A 23,269-nucleotide genomic window follows, 5' to 3' on the forward strand; every position below is an offset into this window, starting at 1 on the left:
CATTTGAAACATGTCATTTTAAAAACAAAGCATCAGTCCATCTAAAGTAGCACATTTGACATTTTGTCATGTGTACTTCCAGGTAGCTAAGAGTTTGAATGGTTAAGTACAAGCAAGCAGGCTGCCCTGGTGCAAGCAGGCTGCTAAGGGTATGTCTACGCTACGAAATTAGGTCGAATTTATAGAAGTCAGTTTTTTAGAAATCGGTTTTATATATTCAAGTGTGTGTGTCCCCACAGAAAATGCTCTAAGTGCATTAACTCGGCGGAGTGCTTCCACAGTACCGAGCCAAGCGTAGACTTCCAAAGTGTTGCACTGTGGGTAGCTATCCCACAGTTCCCACAGTTTCCGGAAATGAGATTCAAAAGTTCACAGTTCTTTTCCTGTCTACCTGGCCAGTGCATCTGAGTTGAGAGCGCTGTCCAGAGCGGTCACAATAGAGCACTCTGGGATAGCTCCCGGAGGCCAATACCGTCGAATTGTGTCTACAGTACCCCAAATTCAACCCGGCAAGGCCGATTTAAGCGCTAATCCACTTGTCAGGGGTGGAGTAAGGAAATCGATTTTAAGAGCCCTTTAAGTCCAAAAAAAGGGCTTCATCGTGTGGACGGGTGCACATCGTGTGGACGGATGCAGGCTTACATCGATTTAACGCTGCTAAATTCGACCTAAAGTCCTAGTGTAGACCAGGGCTAAGCTATACACATGCAACCTGATCTGTGAGCCCAACTAAAGTGCTTTATCTTGTAACCCTGTGTCATGCAAATAATTCTTACTTGTGTGAGTAATCCCACAGAGGTCAGTGGGTTTGCTCATATGAGTCAGGCTTGCAAGACTGGGCTCAGTTTGCATGCAGATGTTCAGTGCTGAAGAAAACATAGACCTACAACCCCAAAAAGCCCATAACTCCATGCTCAAAAATACAGGTGCATCATTTTGGGCTCACCCATCTGGAAGCTGCTTTGGAAAACATGAGCAGCATGTTCCATGAGAGTAGGAATTTGCACCAGTGAGCTTTGCCAAAATGTACTCCCTTCCCTGAGTGTAGCACAACCTGCTGTGCACCGGGCTGCTGCCCTCCACCCCAGAGGTGGCTGCATTTCCATGAGGCTGTGTGCACTGTAGTTTGTAGAACAAAACTAGATTGTTATAGGTATCAGGCTGGAAAGAAGATATACATTATTAACAGGGAGTGTAATTAACCACTAGAACAATTTACAAGGGTTGTGGTGGATTCACCATCCCGGGCAATTTTAAAATTAAGATTGGATGTTTTTCTAGAAGATCTGCTCTAGGAAAATTTCAGGGAAGTTCTCTGGCCTGTGTTACACAGGAGGTCAGATTAGATGAGCGCATGGTCCCTTTGGGCCTTGGAGTTGTGAAACCTGCAGTATTGTTATACTTTTCATTGTTTGACTTTCTTTCAAGCCAATCCTGCAGGTTGTATAAATATATGTTCATGTTGTTGGATGTTAAAGTTAGCACCATTTCTCCATTCATCGCTGCTGTTTTGAACGCTGCCCTAGCCCTGGCCCCCAAAGCTTGTGAAAATAACATTTACAATAATATTTTTAACAGTTCCGTAGTATACAAAACTCCAGCATCCTGGCAGGCTGCCCGGAAACTTGCGGAAAGTTAATGCTGTTGACACTCTTTAAAAGGAGAGATTTTTTTTCCGCTTGACTCCTTTTGCTTGTTAAGCTCTCCAGGCCCAACATGTTGCTCCCTGCTGCTTGAAAAACAAGGAAAGTCCAAATTTTAGCAAAGTTAGTTAGGGTGGTTTTCTAACTCGGCCACATTTCGGGGGGGACCAGTGATTTGTATGTTGGTTAATTACACCGTTTCAGTGTATACATGGGCTAAGTTCAACATGGAAAAAGAGGGTGAAGCTCCTCATGGAGATCTGTGGCCTGCATGCAGTGGTGCAGTAAATAATTATTTGTATTGCAAGTAATGCCTAGAATCTCCAACTGAGTTTGAGGCCTTGGCGTACTTGGTGCATGCCCACCCCCGAAGAAGAGATGGTCCCAGCCCTGAAGAGCTGATGATCTAAATAAACAAGACAAAGGGTGAGTGGGAAAGTGTTGGTAAGAGAGAGATGCAAGTGACACACTATTGCAACACGCACTAATTTGATGTTCACTCGGGGCCTGATCCTGCAGTATACAGAGTGCCACTTTCTCCTATTGGCCTCCGTGGAAATTGGTGGTGCTCGTCCCCTTGCAGGAGACATCCAGCCCCTTGTGAAGTCAAGCACTGGGTGTGCAAAATGGTCACGATTCTGATGTCAGCTACAGTGCAAATCCAGAGTTGTTGCATCTAAGCCAGGGCTCACCATTGTGAAGTTACTTCTGGTTTACACTGAGCTGAATCAGACCCTCACATATTGCACCAGGGGCTGAAGGATGGTGGTTTACGACCACAGTTTTGCTGAAAAGCTGACCCTTCCCTGAGCTGAAGGAGGGCAGCATTCACGCTGCTGTTGCTTTTATTGCTTGGCAGGAGGCCTTTCTCCAAGGCTGGGTTACAGGCCAGTAGTTTGTAAAGTGTGCTGCAAGAGATTTACAGTGCAGGCAGCATTCACTGGTCGTCAGAACGGTGCAGTGGGAGTCAGGAGACTTGGGGTCTATTCCAAATGCTAGCTGACTTTGTAAAAAAAAACGAGGAATACTTGTGGCACCTTAGAGACTAAAATTTATTTGGGCATAAGCTTTCGTGGGTTAAAACCCACTTCATCGGATGCATGCAGTGGAAAATACAGTAGGAAGATATGTACACAGAAAACATAAAAAAATGGCTGTTTCCATACCAACTGGAACGAACACCTTCTTGTCAACTGTTTGAAATGGGCCATCCTGATTATCACTACAAAAGTTTTGTTTTGCTCCTGCTGATAATAGCCCACCTTAATTAATTGGTCTCGTTACAGTTGATATGGCAACACCCATTTCTTCATGTTCTCTGTGTATATATATATATCCTCCTACTGTATTTTCCATTGCATGCATCCGATGAAGTGAGTTTTAGCCCACAAAAGCTTATGCCCAAATCAACGTTAGTCTCTAAGATGCCACAAGTACGCCTCGTTTGTTTGTTTTGTGCTGTTACAGACTAACACGGCTACCCCTCTGAAAGCTGACATTGTGTAACCTACCAGCACTTGAAAGCTCTAAGGAGGGACTCCGGTGAGAGGTCTGGGGAAATACATTGGAATAGGAGAGATGTGTAAAAGGCCACTGTAAAATAGTAATATTGTGCTAAAAAACAGAGATTGGGTGCTTCTCAACTGGGACAGCTAGAATGTATTGCTGGGAATCTGGCCAAAAAAAAAAAAGCAGAATTTGCAATCCAATTCTAAGGGCATCCATTTTCATAGTTCAAAAAATGTTAAAATAGAAAACATGAAACCCATATATGTTTGCATTGCTATTTACTCCATTGCACATGGATGCTGGCTTGTTATTGTAGGGTTGCTTGTGAAAACTGAACTGTGGGAGCTTGATGGTTTGTATTCGAGGAAAAACTATATAAAACATACATGTAATTTCTCAAAGGGAAAGGTCACAGGATCACATTTTCAGACATGCATCTGTATGAGTTACTTGCATGCGCAGGTGTTGTACAAATTGCATATTTGCATGGGCAGGTGTCCAGTTGTGTGTCTAGCTGCCCATTCAGACAGATGACAATGCTTTACATGCAATTGTGGTACTTGTGTGCACAAACTAGGCACACAACTTCATTTCTGAAAGTGTGACATGGAATTTGAAAACAGAAGCAAAAAAGAAGTACCCGTACATACTTGATTATAAGCCGGTTTGTTTATAAGCCGAACCCCCCCCCCCCCCCCCCCCCAAGATGGATAAGTGTAAATGGTAAAAACTGTATGACCCTTTCGTAAGCCGACCCTATATTTCAGGGATTGGCCAACTTTGGCTCTCAGCCCGTCAGGGTAAGCCGCTGGCGGATCAGGACATTTTGTTTACCTGGAGCGTTCGCAGGCATGGAGCCCCTCAGCTCCCAGTGGCTGCGATTTGCCATTCCCGGCCAATGGGAGCTGCGGGAAGTGGCTCACAGGGATGTTGTGAGCTACATTCAGTATGGTGAGGTGCTCTTATGCTACAGTGAGTACAATAGATAGGTAGTCTGCACTCGGTGGAAGAGGGTTGCTTTGAGGCCTGTGGATGAGAAGTATGTTACAAAGTGGGTAGGTATCATGTCCATTTTACAGGTGGGGAAATGGAGAGACACAACAAGGTGAGTAGCTAAAGTTTGTGTACAAAGTTGAGACTATACCTCTGGGGAGGGCAGAGGAGTCTAGACTGCTTGTCCGATTCCTATCAAAATAAATTGCCTGCATAAACAGGGCAAAAATGGAAACCTGTTTGATAAAGAGCAATCAGATCAAATATCTGCACCGATAGCTGTGTTGGAGTTCACCTGTAAATTCTGTCTGTATTATTGTTGCAGGGCGGACACTTGTGAGTGGAGGACGAGGTGTGAGTGTCCATGACCGGTGGAGTGGAGGCCTGATGTAAATGCAAACATGGGTAAGGAGTGCATCCCACTGGAGCAACTGAGCCTCTCTCTAATAGGTCACTGTGTCTTGTACCTGACAAAACAGCCCAGAGCAGGAAAATCTGCAGAAATAGCTTTGCTCAACATTAAATTTGTTTGTTCTCTTGCCTTCCAGTCAAGAAAAGAGTCCCAAGTGAAACACCACTTTTGGTGTCTTTGTGATATCGTGGGCAAGTCACTTCAGCTTTCTGTGCCACAGTTTATAATGCAAGCTCTTGGGGCAGGGAACTTCCTTGCTATATACCTGTATGACACCTAGCACAATGGAGTCCTGATGTCAGATGGGGCTTCTCAGCCCTATTGTAGTACTTAAAAAAAAAAAAAAAAAAAAGAAAGGAAAAAAAAAAATGAATTGGCTAGTGAATATGTGCCTCACTGCCCTCTACTGGATGGAATCTGCTCAGTTGTGTGCCCTAAGCCCTATATTGCTAATGGCGATCTGCCTTTCGCTCAGATAGTAGGAGTCATAATTTTGGAGGCAGAGGATGATTCCAGTTTTATATATGTTGTAGCCATGAAGTTCCAAGTGGCCTGGACTTGTGGCACAGTGAAGTTCAAGGCAGCCAGGATTTTGTTACTCTGATACATTGCGTACTGACCATGTGCTTGGTGCTGTATGGATGACATTTTAAAAATGCTTAAGGGAGTTGGGCACCTGGCTCCCACTCACTTTCAGGGGGCATTAATCTAACTCCCTTAGTCTCCTTGGAAATCTCTACCGTCCATTTAGAGAAAAATCACAGCATCTCCACTGAGGAGCTTGGAATCTGAAATCATTGCAGGGAGCTGAGACAGAGCTAGAACACACAATATTCTTGTGGCACAAATGTGTGTATCTGTCTCTCTGGGCAATCAACCACTCAACGGCTTCCCAAATCAAAACAGTTCAATGCAAATCAAGCACCTAAACCAGGTTCTGTCTTCTGCGAGTCACATTTTCTAATTGACCTTTGGCTGTCCTTAATATTTTCCAGGTGGACTGGTTCTGAGTCATATGCTCCCATCATGTGACTTCTGGAATCATTCCCTTCACCTAGGGAGGTGGGTTATACCTGGCTCAGGTGAGGCTGAGCTCCACCTCTTAAAGGGCTAGCTCACCCAATGACAAAATGATCTAACTAATGTGGGGGAGTAGAGGTCCTAAGAGATTATGACTGGCCTTTCATTTGTAAATCTTTACTGTCTATCTAATCTAGCCCAGGACAGAATTGGGAGTGATAGAAAATCATCAGGGCTGGTTGAAATTTGAAAAATGTTTCATTTGTCTCCTTCCCTACCTTTCTCTCTTCCCACCCCCTCCTTCATGGGGGGTGGGGGGAAGAAAGCAAAAAATTCAAACAAATGAAAATGTTCATTCTTTGCTATATTTTGTTTAAAAAAAAGTAGACAAAAAATGTTGACCGACTGTAGTTCTTAGTTTCTGATGTTTTTTGTGCAGTGAGTTAGCGCCTTCAATCCAAGTCTTAATTGGCCAGCTATTTGACTGCTTCCCCTTTTACTGGAATCTTGGGGAGGGAAAGGTGTGGGCTAACCCTGGGATTAGATCCCTCTTCAGTGTGTGAATGTGGCTGGGTTACATTTCACAGTGCCCTTCAGCACTCCGCTACGTGTTCTGTGCCTACGACTGCTTTGATCTCTCTGCCTGGGTCTGTGCACAACTCTCGCGCGTCTGAACTTTATTGTAACATAGGTGCACACAAAGGCAGGTAGAATTGCCAGGCTGCAGTGGACAAGAACACAATGTGAGCATAACTCTTGTCTCAGTGGCCCAGTTGTTTGGGCTAGATGGGTACAGGATGTACAGTATATATTACTGCCTCGCTGAGATGTTACTTTCACTGCCCCATTTACTTCCCTCTGAGAGTCGCTAGACTAAAGGAGCTTACGTGAGGATGCACTGAAACTGCAGAGAGGTGAAGGGAAGATTCATGTTTAATCTACAATGAGTGGGTTTGGTTTTTTGGCGGGGGGGGGAGGTTGTGTTTTTTTTTTTTTTTTTTTTTTAAGTCTTTTTGGTCTACAGCAGGCGAGGTTTTAATGAATAACTGTAAAAAACACTGCTTATTACCCAGGGTCTGAGCATTGTGATCAGACCCCAGTGGTGCTGTTTAACACAGCCACATCTCCAAAATCGTGACTTGGATTTCTTCTCAATTTAAAAGAAACAACCACCCCAGATCCCTTACAAGGAAGATTGTTAGCACAAATGAGGTATTCACAATGTGATCAGTAACTCAGATTTCACCATAACCCCATTTTCCTTTGGGAGGTGCTTCAAAGAAGCAGCATGGCCCTGTAAATAGAGCAGAGGGCGTGAAGTCGGAAGATCTGGTTTCTCTTTTGGCTTTACCATGTTTGTATTGTGTGACCTTGGGTATGTTACTTAATGTTTGTGCCCCATTTAGCGCCATGCTAACGATATTTGTGAAGAATGGATAGTTGCATAGATGGCAGAATAAAAATATGATATATCATTAGTTATTAACCTTTCAGCGGCATTTCAAAGACAGTGTGGCCTAGCAGTTAAAGCAGGACTCGGGGGACTGCCACTGGAAATGCACTTGTTTAACTCAGGGCAGAAATGTCTATTTCCAGTTCTTACTCTGGACAGGTCACTCAGGCCCTGATTCGTCATTGCCCTATGACCCCTTCGCACCAGGTAGCATAACCCACAGACTTTTACTGCAGCATTTTGGTTTGTTTGTTTGTTTTTATTTTCAAAGCCAAAGAGCTGGAGAGAAGCAGTGGGAAGGGCACATGAACATAAAAACTGCCATACTGGGTCAGACCAAAGGTCCATCTAGCCCAGTATCCTGTCTTCCAACAGTGGCCAATGCCAGGTGCTTCAGAGGGAATGAATAGAACAGGTGATCATCAAGTGATCCATCCCCTGTCGCCCATTCCCAGCTTCTGGTAAACAGAGTGCCAGCAATCTGGTTCCATTTTGGTTTAAGTGGAGCCCATCCTTCCTGAATAGGCTCCCCCTTTCCCAAAAGTTTCCCCAGTTCCTAATAAATCTAAACTCCTCCTCCCTACACCATTGTCTCGTCCACACAATGAGACCCTGCAGTTCTGCCTGTCTAACTGGCCCTGTGCGTGGAACCGGAAGCATTTCAGAGAATGCTACCATGGAGGTCCTGGACTTCAATCTCTTACCTAGCAGCCTAAATTGCCCTCCAGGACCTCTCTCCTAGCCTTCCCTATGTCACTAGTACCTACATGTACCACGACCACCAGTTCCTCCCCAGCCTTACACATATGTCTGTCTAGATTTCTCAAGATCCGCAACCTTCATACCAGGCAGGCAAGTCACCATGTGGTTCTCCTGGTCATCTCCTACCCAGCTATCTGTGGTTTCTAATGATCCAATCCTCCATAACTATTACCTGTCTCTTCCTAATAACTGGAGTTCCCTCCTCCGGAGAGGCATCCTCAATGCCAGAGGATACCATGATACTATCTGGAAGGAGGGTCCCAACTATGGGATCGTTTCCCTCTGCTCCAGTTGGATGCTCTCCTTCCCTGAGACTTTCATCCTCCTCAACAGCACAGCGGCTGTCAGACCGGGAGTGGGAACTTTCTACTGTGTCCTGGAAAGTCTCATCTATGTACCTCTGTCTCCTGTAATTCCTCCAGTTCAGCCAGTCTGGTCTCCAAAGCCCGTACACGGTCTCGGAGAGCCAGGTAATTTATACATGCTGCATTGAGTGCAATAAACTGGATAACCCCCACTCTGTTGCTGGACTTCTGCCTGCATTCTCTTATTACTCCTGCAGCTTGTTCCTTTGTTGATGATTTGTTTTTATCAGGGGGTGTTTTTTGTCTTAAGTTTAAGGAATGTTAAGTGTATCTAGCCCCCCTCACAAAACTCCTCTGTTAGCTGCTCCTGTTCGCTAGCTCTTCTGGTCACTTAGGAGCTGGCTTTTTAAAGCCCTGGTCTTGCTGAGTAGCCCTTCCCCCTGGTTAAGGATTGATGGGTGCTAAAGGGCTTAGGGATCAAAGTCTCCTTCAGAAGCTCTCAGACCTTGCCTAGGAGGCCGCTAGGCTCAGCACATGGTTCCCCAAACAGACAGAACACATGGTATATTTCAGTCAAGCAGCAAGCATACCACAAACACACAAAGTAATTACACAAAGTAAAACTATTTCCCCTTGTTTGTTTCCTCTCCTCTTGTTCTTGTAAAGTGCTGGAAATGGCCCACCTTGATTATCACTACAAAAGGTTCCCCCCCCCCGCCCCTCCCTCCTGCTGGTAATCATTCACCTTTCCTGATCACTCTTGTTACAGTCTGTATGGTAACACCCATTGTTTCATGTTCTCTGTGTATATAAAATTTCCGCACTGTATTTTCCACTGTATGCATCCGATGAAGTGAGCTGTAGCTCACGAAAGCTTATGCTCTAATAAATTTGTTAGTCTCTAAGGTGCCACAAGTACTCCTTTTCTCTTCACAAACATATAAACGCTTACAGACAACAAACTTACCCCAAGGATCACGTAATCGCTCCTCCTTCACCTGGAGAACTCCCTCGCTAAACTCCCCCCATTAGCTGCTCCTGTTCGCTTGCTCCATGGATTTTTGACAGCTCTGTGTCACTGTACATGTGCAGGACAGGGCAACCGAGTTGGATGGTCCCAGTGACATCACAAGGAGTGGGAGTGATAGTTACTGGACATGCTTCGTAGCTGTTTCTGAAGTGGTGAGGATGGGTTTCCGTGGAAGATAAGCACTCTAGCAGGTTCCACACATTCACCACCTCACAGCTGAGCAGTCTGAGAGGGGGAGGCTACAGATATAGGTGTTCAGCAGGGCTGGTCTTAAGGGTGGGCCATTCTGGTGACCACCCAGGCTGCCGTGGTCGGTGAGGGGAGGGTTAAGCAGCGCAGAGCTGGCGGGGTAACGCTGCAAACTTGTAGAGTCAACACGGGTGGGGTGCCCAGATTTCTTCCTGGTTCCTTCCAACAGAGGTAGGGCAGGAGGGGTGACACACAGTGTTCTTCCGCATCCCCGTAAGGGGTTGTGGGGGGCGGGGGGGGGAAGCAAGGAGTCACACAAAGTGCTTCGTGCATCCAGGTCACTTTCCCCACCTGGGCTGTGCTGTGAGGCGAACCTCCAGAGCTGCTGCTCTCCTGCCTTTCCCTTACACAGCCCAGGTGGGGGAGCCATCCTCATCCTCTAGGGGGGCACGGAGGAGCTGTGTGCGAGGAGGGGAATGAGCAGCAGTACCAGCTGCTCCATGCATCCCGGTCAGTTTCCCCAGGTGGGTGCAGAAGGGGGTACAGGGGTTAGGAGTGAAGCAAGTAAGGGTGGCATGGTATATGGTGTATTGCCACCCTTACTTCTCTGGTGCTGCTGGTGGCGGTGCTGCCTTCAGAGCTAGGAGTCCAGCCAGCAGCTGTCACTCTTCTGCTGCCCAGCCAGTGCTTAATTTGTGGGGGGGCTTGCTGGGGCTGAACCCTGGCAGCTCTTTCAATACAAATTAAGCACTGGGGGCGGGGGGGGGACAGCCTGTGGGTGTCCGGAGCAATGGGGGAAGTACCGTACCTATGAGGGCCAGGGGCAGCAAAATACAAGTTCGTCCAGGGTGCCATTTTCCCTCAGGCTGGCCCTGCTCAGCATAAAACCAAAAGGTGTCGGCTGCAAAGGCTGCATCTCCATAGCTTTTCCGACTTGTCTACTGGCAGCCGTTTCCTAACGCCCACTGGAACCCATGGAGAGAGTTGGCTGTTGGCTCAGGGCCTGTAACTGCTGCTGGTCAGGAGATCAGACTGTGGAGATTCTGAGGTGTTTGCAGGGTACTGAAGGGCTGCCATTCTCCTTGGTTTCAGGAGAATGGAGGACACACACACACCCCTTTTTGAAGGCACGTGGTAGGACTGAGACCTCATCTGTGTGAGAAGATCAGAGAGGAGTGGGTCTGTTTGTGCATCCTAAAGTATAGAAGTGTGTGTTCTCTGTTGGAACCTTGCACTGAAGTGCACGTAATAGCATCAAATGGGGAAGTCCATAGAAAGAACACCAACCAACTTACTGCTTCATAGCTTTTGGTTAACAGTTATTCATAAGTTTCCAAATACACACAAACCCCACTGTAAATAGTATGTAGGTACTTAATTTTGTTTACTAAGAAACTGTATCTCTCTGAAGCTGACGGGGAACTGTCCACCCCCTCCAGTCAGGGTTTTGCATATCATAGCTCGGAGGTTGAACTCTGTGTAGGTCTGCCTTCCTGAAAAGGCCGAACTCTGGCCTTATGCTTCAGCAGAGAGATGAGCTGAGGCGCAGAAAAAGGGAGCGGAACAGTTATTCATCATATTACCCAAATAGCCCCTTGCCACTTACAGGAAGGTGGCACAGAATGGGTGCGGGCAGGTAGAAATCTCTCCCTCTGCTACTGCTAGGGGATTTCCTTGGTACAGGAGACCCTCTGAGTTGACTCTGTCAGCTCCATGCCAGTTTTGGGTGCAGGGGGTGTTCCATGGTGGGCTGGCAGATGGTGAGTAGGTAGGGGTGGGACTGAGAGCAGCAGCTGGTTGATTTCGTCCCCTTACAAAGCTCTTTAGGGTCTGTAGAAGCAGGATGGAATCGGAGGGTTGAAACCCGTGGCAATGAATAAAGCAGGCACAAAATACCTGCCCTTGTCCCTGTATCAGAGCCCACAGCAGTGCAGGCATGAATCTATCCCTTCATTTTTCTGAGCTTCATTTTCTCCATTTTTAAAATCAAGGCCATACCTACCTGTTTTTTTGAAAAGGGCTTATTGATCCTCCTGTGGCTGGAGCTATAAAAGTGCAGGGGGGTTGTGGTATTGTTCCACATGTCCCGTAAGTTTTCTTGCCCTGTTTGCAAATTACGATATTTATTTGTGTTTAGACAAGCACTCCCCCCCCCCCCCCCCGTCCCAGATCCTGCACTCCTGAGTCATCCCCCATGTCTCGTTCACGCCAGACTCCCCTGACTTCAACTAGGAGTCTGGGGTACCCAAGCAATGCAAGATCAGCCCAATAATGCTGTATCTGGGACATCACAGCCATTGCCCTGGCAACAGACTATGAACTCACAGACCCAGGACTGTGGCTTCACTGTAGCATTGAGCATTAGGGGAAGGAGGTCTGTGAGGGAGAAAGAACCCTTTATGAGAGCACAGAAACCTTCAATGGTATCAGAGGGAGACAGGAAAATAACCAGCCGGCTATATTTCTGTGTAAACATTTTCTTCTTTCCGGTTTACTCCAGTGTCACATTCTTTCCTTAAGAGCCTGATCCTACCTTCATCCCCCACTCAGAGCTCCCACAGAAGCCTGAAGGGTCTAACTTGAACCTACAAAAGATAAAGACTATTGCAGACTTGTCCATTAGGCCCTGATCCAGCAGGTTACTTGAGTAAGGGTGTAAATCCTATAGGGTCCCTTAGCTTTTATAGAGTAGTCCTGAGTGCCATTTGAAGTCTTTTCCTGTGTTTCTAGCAGGGCTGTTGATTAATCACAGTTGACTGATGCAGTTAACTCAAAAAAAATAATCACGATTAATTGCAGTTTTAATCGCTCTGTTAAACAATAGAATCCCAGTAGAAATTTATTAAATATTTTTCTTTTTCTACTTTTTCAAATATAATTGACTTCAATTACAACACAGAATACCAAGTGTATAGTGCTCAAGTTATATTATTTTTGATTACAAATGAAATAGCATTTTTCAATTCACCTCATACAAGTACTGAAGTGCGATTTCTTTATCGTGAAAGTGAAATTTACAAATGTAGATTTTTTTTTTTTGTTAAATAGCTGCACTCGAAAACAAAACAGTGTAAAACTTTAGAGCCTACAAGTCCACTCAGTCCTATTTCCTGTTCAGCCAACCACTAAGACAAACAAGTTTGTTTCCATTTACGGGAGATAATGCTGCCTGCTTCTTATTTACAATGTCACCTGAAAGTGAGAACAAGCATTCGCATGGCACTTTGTATCCAGCATTGCAAAGTATTTTCATGCCAGATATGCTAAACATTCGTATGCCCCTTCATGCTTCGGCCACCATTCCAGAGGACATGCTTCCATGCTGATGATGCTCGTTTAAAAAAAAAAATGTGTTAATTAAATTTGTGACTGAACTCCTTGGGGGAGAATTGTATGCCTCTTCTCTGTTTTACCCGCATTCTGCCATATATTTTATGTTATAGCAGCCACAGATGATGACCCAGCACATGTTGTTCATTTTGAGAACGTTTTGCTGCAGATTTGACAAAACACAAAGAAGGTACCAATGTGAGATTTCTAAGGAAAGATACATCACTCGACCCAAGGTTTAAGAATCTGAAGTGCCTTCCAAAATCTAAGAGGGACGAGGTGTGGAACATGCTTTCTGAACATGCTTTAAGCATGGAACATGCTTTAAAGAGCAACACTCCGATGCAGAAACTACAGAACCTGAACAACCCAAAAAGAAAATCAGCCTTCTCTTGGTGGCATCTGACTTGGTTGATGAAAATGAACATGAGTGGGTCCACACTGTTTTGAATAGTTATCGAGCAGAACCCCTTATCAGCATGGAACCATGTCCTCTGAAATGGTGGTTGAAGCATAAAGGGACATATGACTCTTTAGCGCATCTGGCATGTAAATATCTTGTGACGCGGGCCACGACAGTGCCATGAGAACGCCTGTTCTCACTTTCAGGTGACACTGTAAACAAGAAGCAGGCAGCATTATCTCCTGAAAATGTAAACAAACTTGTTTGTCTGAGCGACTGGCTGAACAAGAAGTAGGACTGAGTGGACTTGTAGGCTCTAAAGTTTTACCTTTTTAGTGCAGGTTTCTTTGTACATAATTCTACAGTTGAAAGTTTAACTTTAGAATCATAGAATATCAGAGTTGGAAGGGACCTCAGGAGATCATCCACCGAGCTATCCCTCCCCCTTTCATGGTAGAGATTGCACTACAGTACTTGTAATGGGAGAAGCGAAAAATACTATTTATTTGTTTACAGTGCAAATATTTGTAATAAAAAATAAATATAAAGTAAGCACTGTACATCTTGTATTCTGTGTTGTAATTGAAATTGATATATTTGAAAATGTAGAAAACATCCACAATATTTAAATAAATGGTATTCTGTTATTGTTTAACAGTGTGATTAATCACGATTAATTTTTTTAATTGCTTGACAGCCCTAGTTTCTAGATATGCCTCCAATCCTCATGGTCTGGTCCTCTCTGTATGCTAGCTTTGTGTACCTCCACGTAGCATTAACGTGGGCAGGCGTTCACTCTGTGTTGTTAATGTTTAACTGAGTTGGAGAGATGAACGCTGGGTTATCTGTCATTTCAGTTCCTTGAAACTTTCACTCTGTGCAGAGGGATTCCAAATAGGGTTGCCCTGTGGTATAACTACTGCTTTTTCATATAGAGATTTGGTAATCTGACTGTCTCTAGGTCATTTTACAGATTTTTGAGGTGGGGGTGGGTGTATTGAAGTAGTGAATAGGTATTTTTATTTAGAGAAATGAAGCTCTCTTTTTATCTGTACATTTCAAAGTGCTTTACAAAGGAAGTCAAGTATCACTAATCCCCATTTTACAGATGGGGAAACTGAGGCACGGGTTGGTGACGTGACTTGCCCAAGGTCACCCAGCAGGCCAGTGGCAGAGCTGAGAATAGAATCTGATCTCCTGAGTCCCCGTCTAGGGCCACTAGGCCATCCCCCGTAATTAATAGTTACTAATTAATACTACTATTAATAAACTAGAGAACAATAACTGAAGTAGCATCCATGTAAGTTAGAGCGAATGACCTTCTAATGGGACTAGTACCTCAGCAGCTGAAGGCAGAATTGAGCCTTATGTATGTAATTGTTGTTTTGAAATATTCAACAGTAAATTGAGCAGAAAGAGGCATCTTTAGCGAGCAGATGTAGCTGTGCAATGATATGCTGCAATGTGTGGATTATTTCACAACCCTGTATTGAATCAGATAGCGTAATGAATGTGACCTAATAATATACATAGCAAAGTTGTTGCCAGCTAAGCCCCTGGTGCTGGAAGATTTAGACTTGACGAGTGGAGCTACAATCACCTAAACCTGCAGTAACAAGGTGCTGAATGGGTCCTTTGGGCCACAGTGGATTATTAAAGAGTTTTTACTTCCTGTACCTGGGTCCAAGTTTATGTGCCCTGGTGTTCACTTCCTGGTTTGTTTGCGCAGAAGTGTCTGCTACATTTGTATTGATGTTGTCTCCCTGCTGAGATCAGTACAGTAGAGATTTTATTATTTTTCCCCCTGAACGTTTTCAAACCAAGTGTCTGTATTTGTGAGCATGATTTTGTGCCCACAGTAAATTGCTCCGACAGATTTGTGCCACCTATTGTATTCCTGGCTCTTTCCTGGCAATTCAGTGATGGGGGGAGGGCAGGGGGTTTAATTTATGGGGGGCAAAACTGCACCTTCGAAAATGGGGGCATCTCCAGCTCCGACAGTGCCAATGGGAGGGATGAATATCTAATCCCACAACCTTAGAAAAAGGATCTTTTACTGTCCAGAAGGAGGCACCTTTGTTCTTTTTACCCTGCCCTATGTTTGCTGTGTAAGGGTTTTCTTAATGTGAGGGTGAGGAAAGAGAAATGGGGGGGGGGTGGTTGTGACTAGTTTTGTAAGCTGTATGGTGCAGTCAGTGGGTGTGCAAGGAAGAGTCAGGCTTCTGTGTTCAGGAAATGTGTCCTTTAAGGACAAAGGGCCAAGTTTTATGCTGCGCCTCTCGGGAGGCAGAGCACAAAAGGCTCAACCCAGAAAAGGTGGGGAGCCAATTTTATTTATTTTTTAATTATTATTTTATTTTGTTTTTCCTGTAGTGGAAAAATGGTACGTGCAATTGGTTGCTTGTCAGATTGGTGTTCATAAAATTGGGGCTCTACCATATTAAGATCTTCATCAAGCAAATGCTTAAGTGTTTGCATAACTTTATGTGCTAATTCCCTTGAAGTCAATGACGCTATTCATGGGCATAAATGTTTGGATGTTGCCTTGCTCTTCCATACAGTTAGGTGATCGAAATATCTTATGTGCTACACTACCGTTATTTACTTAAGATAAAAATCCACTTAAATAAGCGGAAAGAAGCTTTCTGACTGAAGAAACGACTTTTAACCTTCAGCACCTCCCTGGAGATGAGGCCTTAAATGTTCTCCGGATTGGTCATATTCCTGGGTTATAGTGAATATGCATTGAAGAGCCTGTAGTACCTTAGAAAGAAAAGGAGGACTCGTGGCACCTTAGAGACTAACCCATTTATTTGAGCATAAGCTTTCGTGAGCTACAGCTCACTTCATCGGATGCATTCAGTGGAAAATACAGTGAGGAGATTTATATACACACAGAACATGAAAAAATGGGTGTTATCATACACACTGTAAGGAGAGTGATCACTTAAGATGAGCGATTACCAGCAGGAGAAAGGGGGGGAGAAAACCTTTTGTAGTGATAATCAAGGTGGGCCATTTCCAGCAGTTAAGAGGAACATCCGAGGAGCGGTGGTGGTGGTGGGGGAAATAAACATGGGGAAAATAGGCTTGAATAGAGACTGGGAGTGGATGTGTCATTACACAAAGTAAAACTAAGTTAATTGTATCCAGTTTGCAAATTAATTCCAATTCAGCAGTCTCTCGTTGGAGTCTGTTTTTGAAGTCTTTTTGTTGAAGAATTGTCACTTTTAGGTCTCTAATCAAGTGACCAGAGAGATTGAAGTGTTCTCCGACTGGTTTATGAATGTTATAATTCTTGACATCTGATTTGTGTCCATTTTATTCTTTTACGTAGAGACTGTCCAGTTTGACCAATGTACATGGCAGAGGGGCATTGCTGGCACATGATGGCGTATGTCACATTGGTAGATGGGCAGGTGAACGAGCCTCTGATAGTGTGGCTGATGTGATTAGGCCCTATGATGGTATCCCCTGAATAGATATGTGGACACAGTTGGCAACGGGCTTTGTTGCAAGGATAGGTTCCTGGGTTAGTGGTTCTGTTGCGTGGTGTGTGGTTGCTGGTGAGTATTTGCTTCAGGTTGGGGGGCTGTCTGTAGGCAAGGACTGGCCTGTCTCCCAAGATCTGTGAGAGTGGTGGGTCGTCCTTCAGGATAGGTTGTAGATCCTTGATGATGCGTTGGAGAGGTTTTAGTTGGGGGCTGAAGGTGACGGCTAGTAGCGTTCAGTTGTTATCTTTGTTGGGCTTGTCCTGTAGCAGGTGACTTCTGGGTCCTCTTCTGGCTCTGTCAATCTGTTTCTTCACTTCAGCAGGTGGGTATTGTAGTTGTAAGAATTCTTGCTAGAGATCTTGTAGGTGTTTTTCTCTGTCTGAGGGGTTGGAGCAAATGCGGTTGTATTGTAGAGCTTGGCTGTAGACGATGGATCGTGTGGTGTGGTCTGGGTGAAAGCTGGAGGCATGTAGGTAGGAATAGCGGTCAGTAGGTTTCCGGTATAGGGTGGTGTTTATGTCACCATCGCTTATTAGCACCGTAGTGTCCAGGAAGTGGATCTCTTGTGTAGACTGGTCCAGGCTGAGGTTGATGTTGGCATGGAAATTGTTGAAATCATGGTGGAATTCCTCAAGGGCTTCTTTTCCATGGGTCCAGATGTTGGTTAGTCTCTAAGGTGCCACTAGTACTCCTTTTCTTTTTGCGAATACAGACTAACATGGCTGCTACTCTGAAACCTGTAGTACCTTAGTTTTTTCCTGTACAGCAATTCCCAAGTTGCTTAGACCATCAATGAACAAATTTTCAAAGAGGCTTCAGAAACCCTGTGTCACAATAGGGTCTCTCATTACCTGATCGCATACCGGTGGTCCTTGTGACATTCCAAGCTACATTCTTCCCACAGTTACATCATTGTAACCTCATTGACCCCTCTTATGGGGTTACATGAAGGTGAATAACAAGAGAATGTGACTCGTGAGTCATAAGCAATGACATTAAAGAAGTGTGCTTTGATGGTAACCAGTTTCAGCACAGTATGCAGCAATCTGCATGACTGGGTTTTTTAAGCTGAAATTTAATACTGCTCCTCCAGTGTGACTGGGTGAATGAGATTAATTGTGCACTGCTGGCTTACGTTGAGATGGAAGGTTCTCTATTTATCGAATACTAGATGGACATTTATAGCATTCTCTATTGCTGCAGACAAGAGGACTTGCTGCTAGAAAGAATAGGAGGAAGGCCGGAGAATTGCACCAACACCAGGAAGAGGCAGGTCTACACCCTGCGAAGAAGAATGGACGGGCCTGTCACCAGAGCTGATCCAGAGAACAGAAGGGTGTGCTCTTTGCTGGCAGTTAAGATCTGGGATGTGGACCCGAGGCTGAAGAGGATTCTAGTGGGAGTGGGAAACAATCCACCGATGGTTCTTCACGTAGGAACAAATGATGCTGTCAGATTGTTGCTGGAATGCATCAAGGGAGACTATGCTAGACTGGGAAAGATGCTTAAAGAAATGGTAGCTCGGGTGATCTTCAGGGGAATTTTACCCGTCCCTAGAGGAGGAGAGCGAAGGCGAGACGAGATTATAATGATCAACAGATGGCTCAGGCAGTGGTGCTGTAGGAGGGCTTTGGGATGTTTGACCATGGGAAGGCATTCACAGACAGAAGGCTGTTCTCATGGGATGGACTCCAGTTTGGGATGGAGGTTGGCACAGCTGATTAAAAGAGTTCTAAACTAGGAATTTGGGGGAGACCGTTGGGAGATGCTCATGTAATCTCCATGCCTGATTCTAACATGGAGAGGGAGGAAAATCAAGTAAGGGAGGATACAGCAGTGGAGAAAGGAACAACAGAGGGTAGGAGAATGAACTTCAAGAGGAAATTGCCAATACCAATGATGCTAATAGTCAGGTAGGCAACACTGGCAATTGAATGACCGTGCCTATTGAGCGAGGAATCTGTGTGAAGCCAAGCAGAAGCAGCAAAGATGTCTGTACACCAATGCAACAGCCTGGGTAACAAAATGGAGGAACTAGAACTACTGGTGCAGGAAGTGAAACCAGACATTATAGGGGTAACAGAAACATGGTGGAGTCCTGACTGGAGTATGGGTATTGAAGGGTATGTGCTGTTCAGGAAAGATGGAAGTAAAGGTGATAGAATAGCACTGTATATTGATGAGAGAGACTGTAAAGAAATCAGAAGTGATGGAATGGATAAAATGGAATCTGTTAGGGTCAAAATCACTTTGGGGAAGAAAGCTAACAGTGGCTGTACTGGGATAGTGCTTGGAGTGTGCTACAGACCCTGAGGGTCCAATCTGGATATGGATAGAGACCTGCTATTGGAGTTCCTCAGGGATTGATCTTGGGACCAATTTTATTTAACATTTTCATTAACGATGTTGGCACAAAAAGTGGGAGTGTGCTAATAATATTTGTAGATGACACAAAGTTGGGAGGTATTGCCAGTATGGAAGAGAATCAGAATATCATACAAGAAGATCTGGGCAATCTTGAAAACTGGAGTAATAGAAATGGAATGAAATTTAATAGTGCAAAGTGAAAGGTCATGCACTTAGGGACTGACTAACAAGAATGTTTGCTATAAGATGGGGAAGTATTAGTTGGACGTGACCGTGGAGGAGAAAGACCTGGGGTCTGGTTGATCACATTATGACTATGAGCCGCCAAAGTGATGTCTGTGAAAAAGGCTAATGTAATCCTAGTATGCATCAGGTGAGGTATTTCCAGCAGAGAGAGGGAAATATTAGTACCTCTACACAAGGCACTGGTGAGACCTCATCTGGAATACTGTGTGCAATTCTGGTGTTTCATGTTTTAGAAAGATGAATTCAAACTGGAACAGGTGCAGAGAAGGGATGCTTGGATGATCTGAGGACTGGAGAACCTACCTTACAAGAGGAGACTTAAGGAACTTAGCTGGTTTAGCCTAACCAAACAAAGGCTGAGGGGAGACATGGCTGCGCTCTCCTATTTATCCCTCTGTTATATTTAGAGAGAGGGAGAGGAGTTATTTAAGTCAAGCGCCTAGGTTGACACAAGATCAAATGACCATCAACAAGTTGAGGCTTGAAATTAACCATTGTAACCATGAGATGAGTGACATTCGGGAACAGCCTTCCAAGAGGAGCGGGGGGGGGGCAAAACACCTAGGTGGCTTCAAGCCTGAGCTTGTTAAATTTATGGAGGGGATGGTATGATGAGGTTGCCTACGATGGCATTTGGCCCAGCTGCGACTGCTAGTAGCAGGTATCCCCAACAGCCGGTGATGGGACACTAGATGGGGAGGGATACTACAGAGAAACCTTTCCCAGGTGTCTGGCTGGTGGGTCTTGCCAACATGCTCAGAGTCTTACTGATCACCATATTTGGGGTCGAGAAGGAATTTCCCCCAGGTTAGATTGGCAGAGACCCTGGAGGGGTTTTGCCTTTCTTTGCAGCATGAGGCCTGGCTCACTTGCAGGTTTAAACTAGTGTAAATGGTGGATTCTCTATAACCTGAGTTCTTTAAATCATGATTTGAGGACTTCAGTAGTTCGGCCAGAGGTTAGGGGTCTATTACAGGAGTGCGTGGGAGAGGTTCTGTGGCCTGTGATGTACAGGAGGTCCGACTAGATGGTCACAGTGGTCCCTTTAGGCATTAAAGTCTGTGAGGTACCATTAACACTTGGCATTTTTCAGAGGGGACAGATCCCAGAGGAATGCTTGTATAGCCTACTGCTGAGTGTGTATTGCAGGACCCCCAATCCCCATGCCTGATCCACAACGGATAGGAGTCTGTCACAGCCCTAGCTGGAGAGTCTGGGCTCTTTGGCTCGAGCTGCAGCAGTTTCCAGCTCTCATAATCTCCAGATCATTCCCTCCCCCCCCCCCCCCCCCGTGTGTTGGCCAAGATAGCAGCCATTGTATTTGTTACCCATGCACTCCGCTCTGCTGTCTACTCTTAGCCTTACTAGGGATTTTGCTGATATAAAAAGTCGCACCCCTAAGTGACATTGGCACTGGCAAAGGTTTCTAGCATAGACCTGGTCTATGTCTCGGTTCCTCATCTGTAAAATGGGGATAATTCATTTCTCCCACCCTTTGTCTGTTTAGATGGTAGGCTCTTAAGGGTAGGGAGCATCTTTCTCACCATGTGTTCGTGTAATGCTGAGGACAGTGGGTCCCTGACCCCAGCTGGGACTTCTAGGCGGAACCATCAGGCAAATGATAAATAGTGAACGAGCTGCAAAACGAATTGAACCCCTTGATCAGAAATACCACATCTTACAAAGTAGGTCTGTCAAGGTTCCTTCCCCACTCTGAACTCTAGGGTACAGATGTGGGGACCTGCATGAAAACCCCCCAAGCTTACTTTTACCAGCTTAGGTTAAAACTTCCCCAAGGTACAAACTAATTTACCCTTTGCCCTTGGACTTCCACTGCCACCACCAAACGTTTATCTGGGTTTATTGGGAAAACGTTGTTTGGAAACGTCTTTTCTCCCCCCCAAATCCTCCCAACCCTTGCACCCCACTTCCTGGGGAAGGTTTGGTAAAAATCCTCACCAATTTGCATAGGTGACCACAGACCCAAACCCTTGGATCTTAGAACAATGAAAAAAGCATTCAGTTCTTGAAAAGAAACATTTTAATAGAAGAAACAGTAAAAAGAATCACCTCTGTAAAATCAGGATGGTAAATACCTTACAGGGTAATTAGATTCAAAACATAGAGAATCCCTCTAGGCAAAACCTTAAGTTACAAAAAGGACACACAGACAGGAATATTCATTCTATTCAGCACAACTTAATTTCTCAGCCATTTGAAGAAATCATAATCTAACGCATATCTAGCTAGATTACTTACTAAGTTCTAAGACTCCATTCCTGTTCTGTCCCCGGCAAAAGTATCACACAGACAGACACAGACCCTTTGTTTTTCTCCCTCCTCCCAGCTTTTGAAAGTATCTTGTCTCCTCATTGGTCATTTTGGTCAGGTGCCAGTGAGGTTATCCTAGCTTCTTAACCCTTTACAGGTGAAAGGATTTTTCCTCTGGCCAGGAGGGATTTTAAAGGTGTTTACCCTTCCCTTTATATTTATGACAAGGTCTGACAGGAGCAAGGAGGGAAAGATGAAGGCTGAATTCACTCTAGGAGCAGAGCTAAGGTCGTGTGGGTCTCGTAGCTGTGCATCGGCCTGTTTCCATATATTTGGATTTCTTTTACCTATAACCTTAACTACTCAGCCTGGGTTTCAAATGGCAGGTTTTGATAATTGAAATGTGTTTGATCAGATTTCTTTTCTGTTTTTAATACTCCTCTGTTACTGATCTGCACCATCAGCCTACATGTAACTCTCTTCTTTGTTGGGGAGCGTACACAGGAGTTACGTCCCCGCCTATGTGCCCTGGGGTGGAGTGTAGTCAATGAGAGGGCGTGTGGAATTTACACGGGCTGGGCTAACAGTGCTAGTCTTGCAGAAAGCACTGTGGGATATTTGATGGCTGCAAATGGTCAGGAGTGTGGTTTTGCATTTTATCCATTAGAGAGCCCGTTAGCAGCATGCTGAGGTGTTGGTTGTCAGGCTGGAGGGAGGTTACTAGTGGAGTTCCTCAGGGGTTGCCATAGTTGGGGTTGAGAAAAAAATTTCCCCTAGGTTAAATTGGCAGACGCTGGGGGCTTTTTTTGCCTTCCTCTGCAGCGTGGGACACGGGTCACTGGCAGGTTTAAACTAGTGTAAATGGTGGATTCTCTGTAACTTGAAGTTTTTGAATCATGATCTGAGGATTTCAGTAACTCAGCCAAAGGTTATGGGCCTATTACAGACAGGGGTGGGTGAGGTTCTGTGACCTGCAATGCGCAGGGGGGTCACACTAGATGAACATGGTGGTCCCTTCTAGCGTTAAAGTATGAGTCTGTGGTTCAGTAATGACTCAGCAGCTGATATTCTTCTCTTCTGCAGCACCCTGGGTTTTTCCTAGATCTTTGTCCCATCCTGTTTAGCTAGTGAGAGCTGATGAGATCATAGTCTGCATTGCACATAACTCTTCACAAGATCCTATTTTACTTTTGCTTCCTTTCTGTCCTCACTAAATGCAGCTGTTCAAGCCACATCAATGCTTGCATGTTGATGGAAGCAGATCCACGGATCTACCATTAGCTGTGCTTCGTAATGACCTATTAGTGAAGCCAACAATAACAGAACTGTCTAGACTCTAGCCCATCTGAACACTACTAACTTATTCCTTTGTCTTGTCTTCATTTTCTGTGTCTCTTCACAGCTGGATCATTTTGGGTGGTCTGTTGTGACCTTCAGACTCTCAGTTTCTGCTGTCATTTTTCTCATGCAGAAGCTTACTTATCACATCAGGATTGAAATTTAAAATCTTCTAGTCCCTTTATCTGTTGCACTAGCTGTAGGACTAAAGTGGTATAGCGGGCCTTTGAAGTGTGAACCTGATGCAGGGAGATAGACATCAAATTGCAGCAATGGCTTTAAATGGATTTCACTTTGTACCTGGTCCTGCAGCGTGCTGCGTATCCTAAACTCCCAGTGGTAATCAACAGAGGCTGTGGGTGCCCAGCACCTCGCAGGATTCATATGAGATCTTGCTGATATGGATAGGGAGGTTTGCTTTGTTTAAGAATACAAAACTGCCCCCCTACCCACCCACCCACCCAACAATTGTTGTAGGAAAAAAGACGACAATAGATTTGGTAG

At 45.0% G+C, this 23,269-nt stretch overlaps 1 protein-coding gene across 5 annotated transcripts in view; it reads left to right on the plus strand.

Moving 5' to 3' along the window:
- Positions 1–23,269, plus strand: part of LOC102931859 (mitogen-activated protein kinase kinase kinase 3) — a 117,974-nt gene that overhangs the window by 22,078 nt on the left and 72,627 nt on the right. For all 5 annotated transcript variants that reach the window (XM_037891166.2, XM_037891167.2, XM_043541617.1 and 2 more), the window contains exon 2: positions 4,471–4,550. In XM_037891166.2, coding sequence (XP_037747094.1) covers positions 4,547–4,550 — 4 coding nt within the window. In that variant the 5' untranslated portion in view covers positions 4,471–4,546. The remainder of the gene's footprint in view (positions 1–4,470; positions 4,551–23,269) is intronic.

This window comes from Chelonia mydas, chromosome 2 (assembly GCF_015237465.2).
Source record: "Chelonia mydas isolate rCheMyd1 chromosome 2, rCheMyd1.pri.v2, whole genome shotgun sequence".
NCBI classification, from domain to species: domain Eukaryota; kingdom Metazoa; phylum Chordata; order Testudines; family Cheloniidae; genus Chelonia; species Chelonia mydas.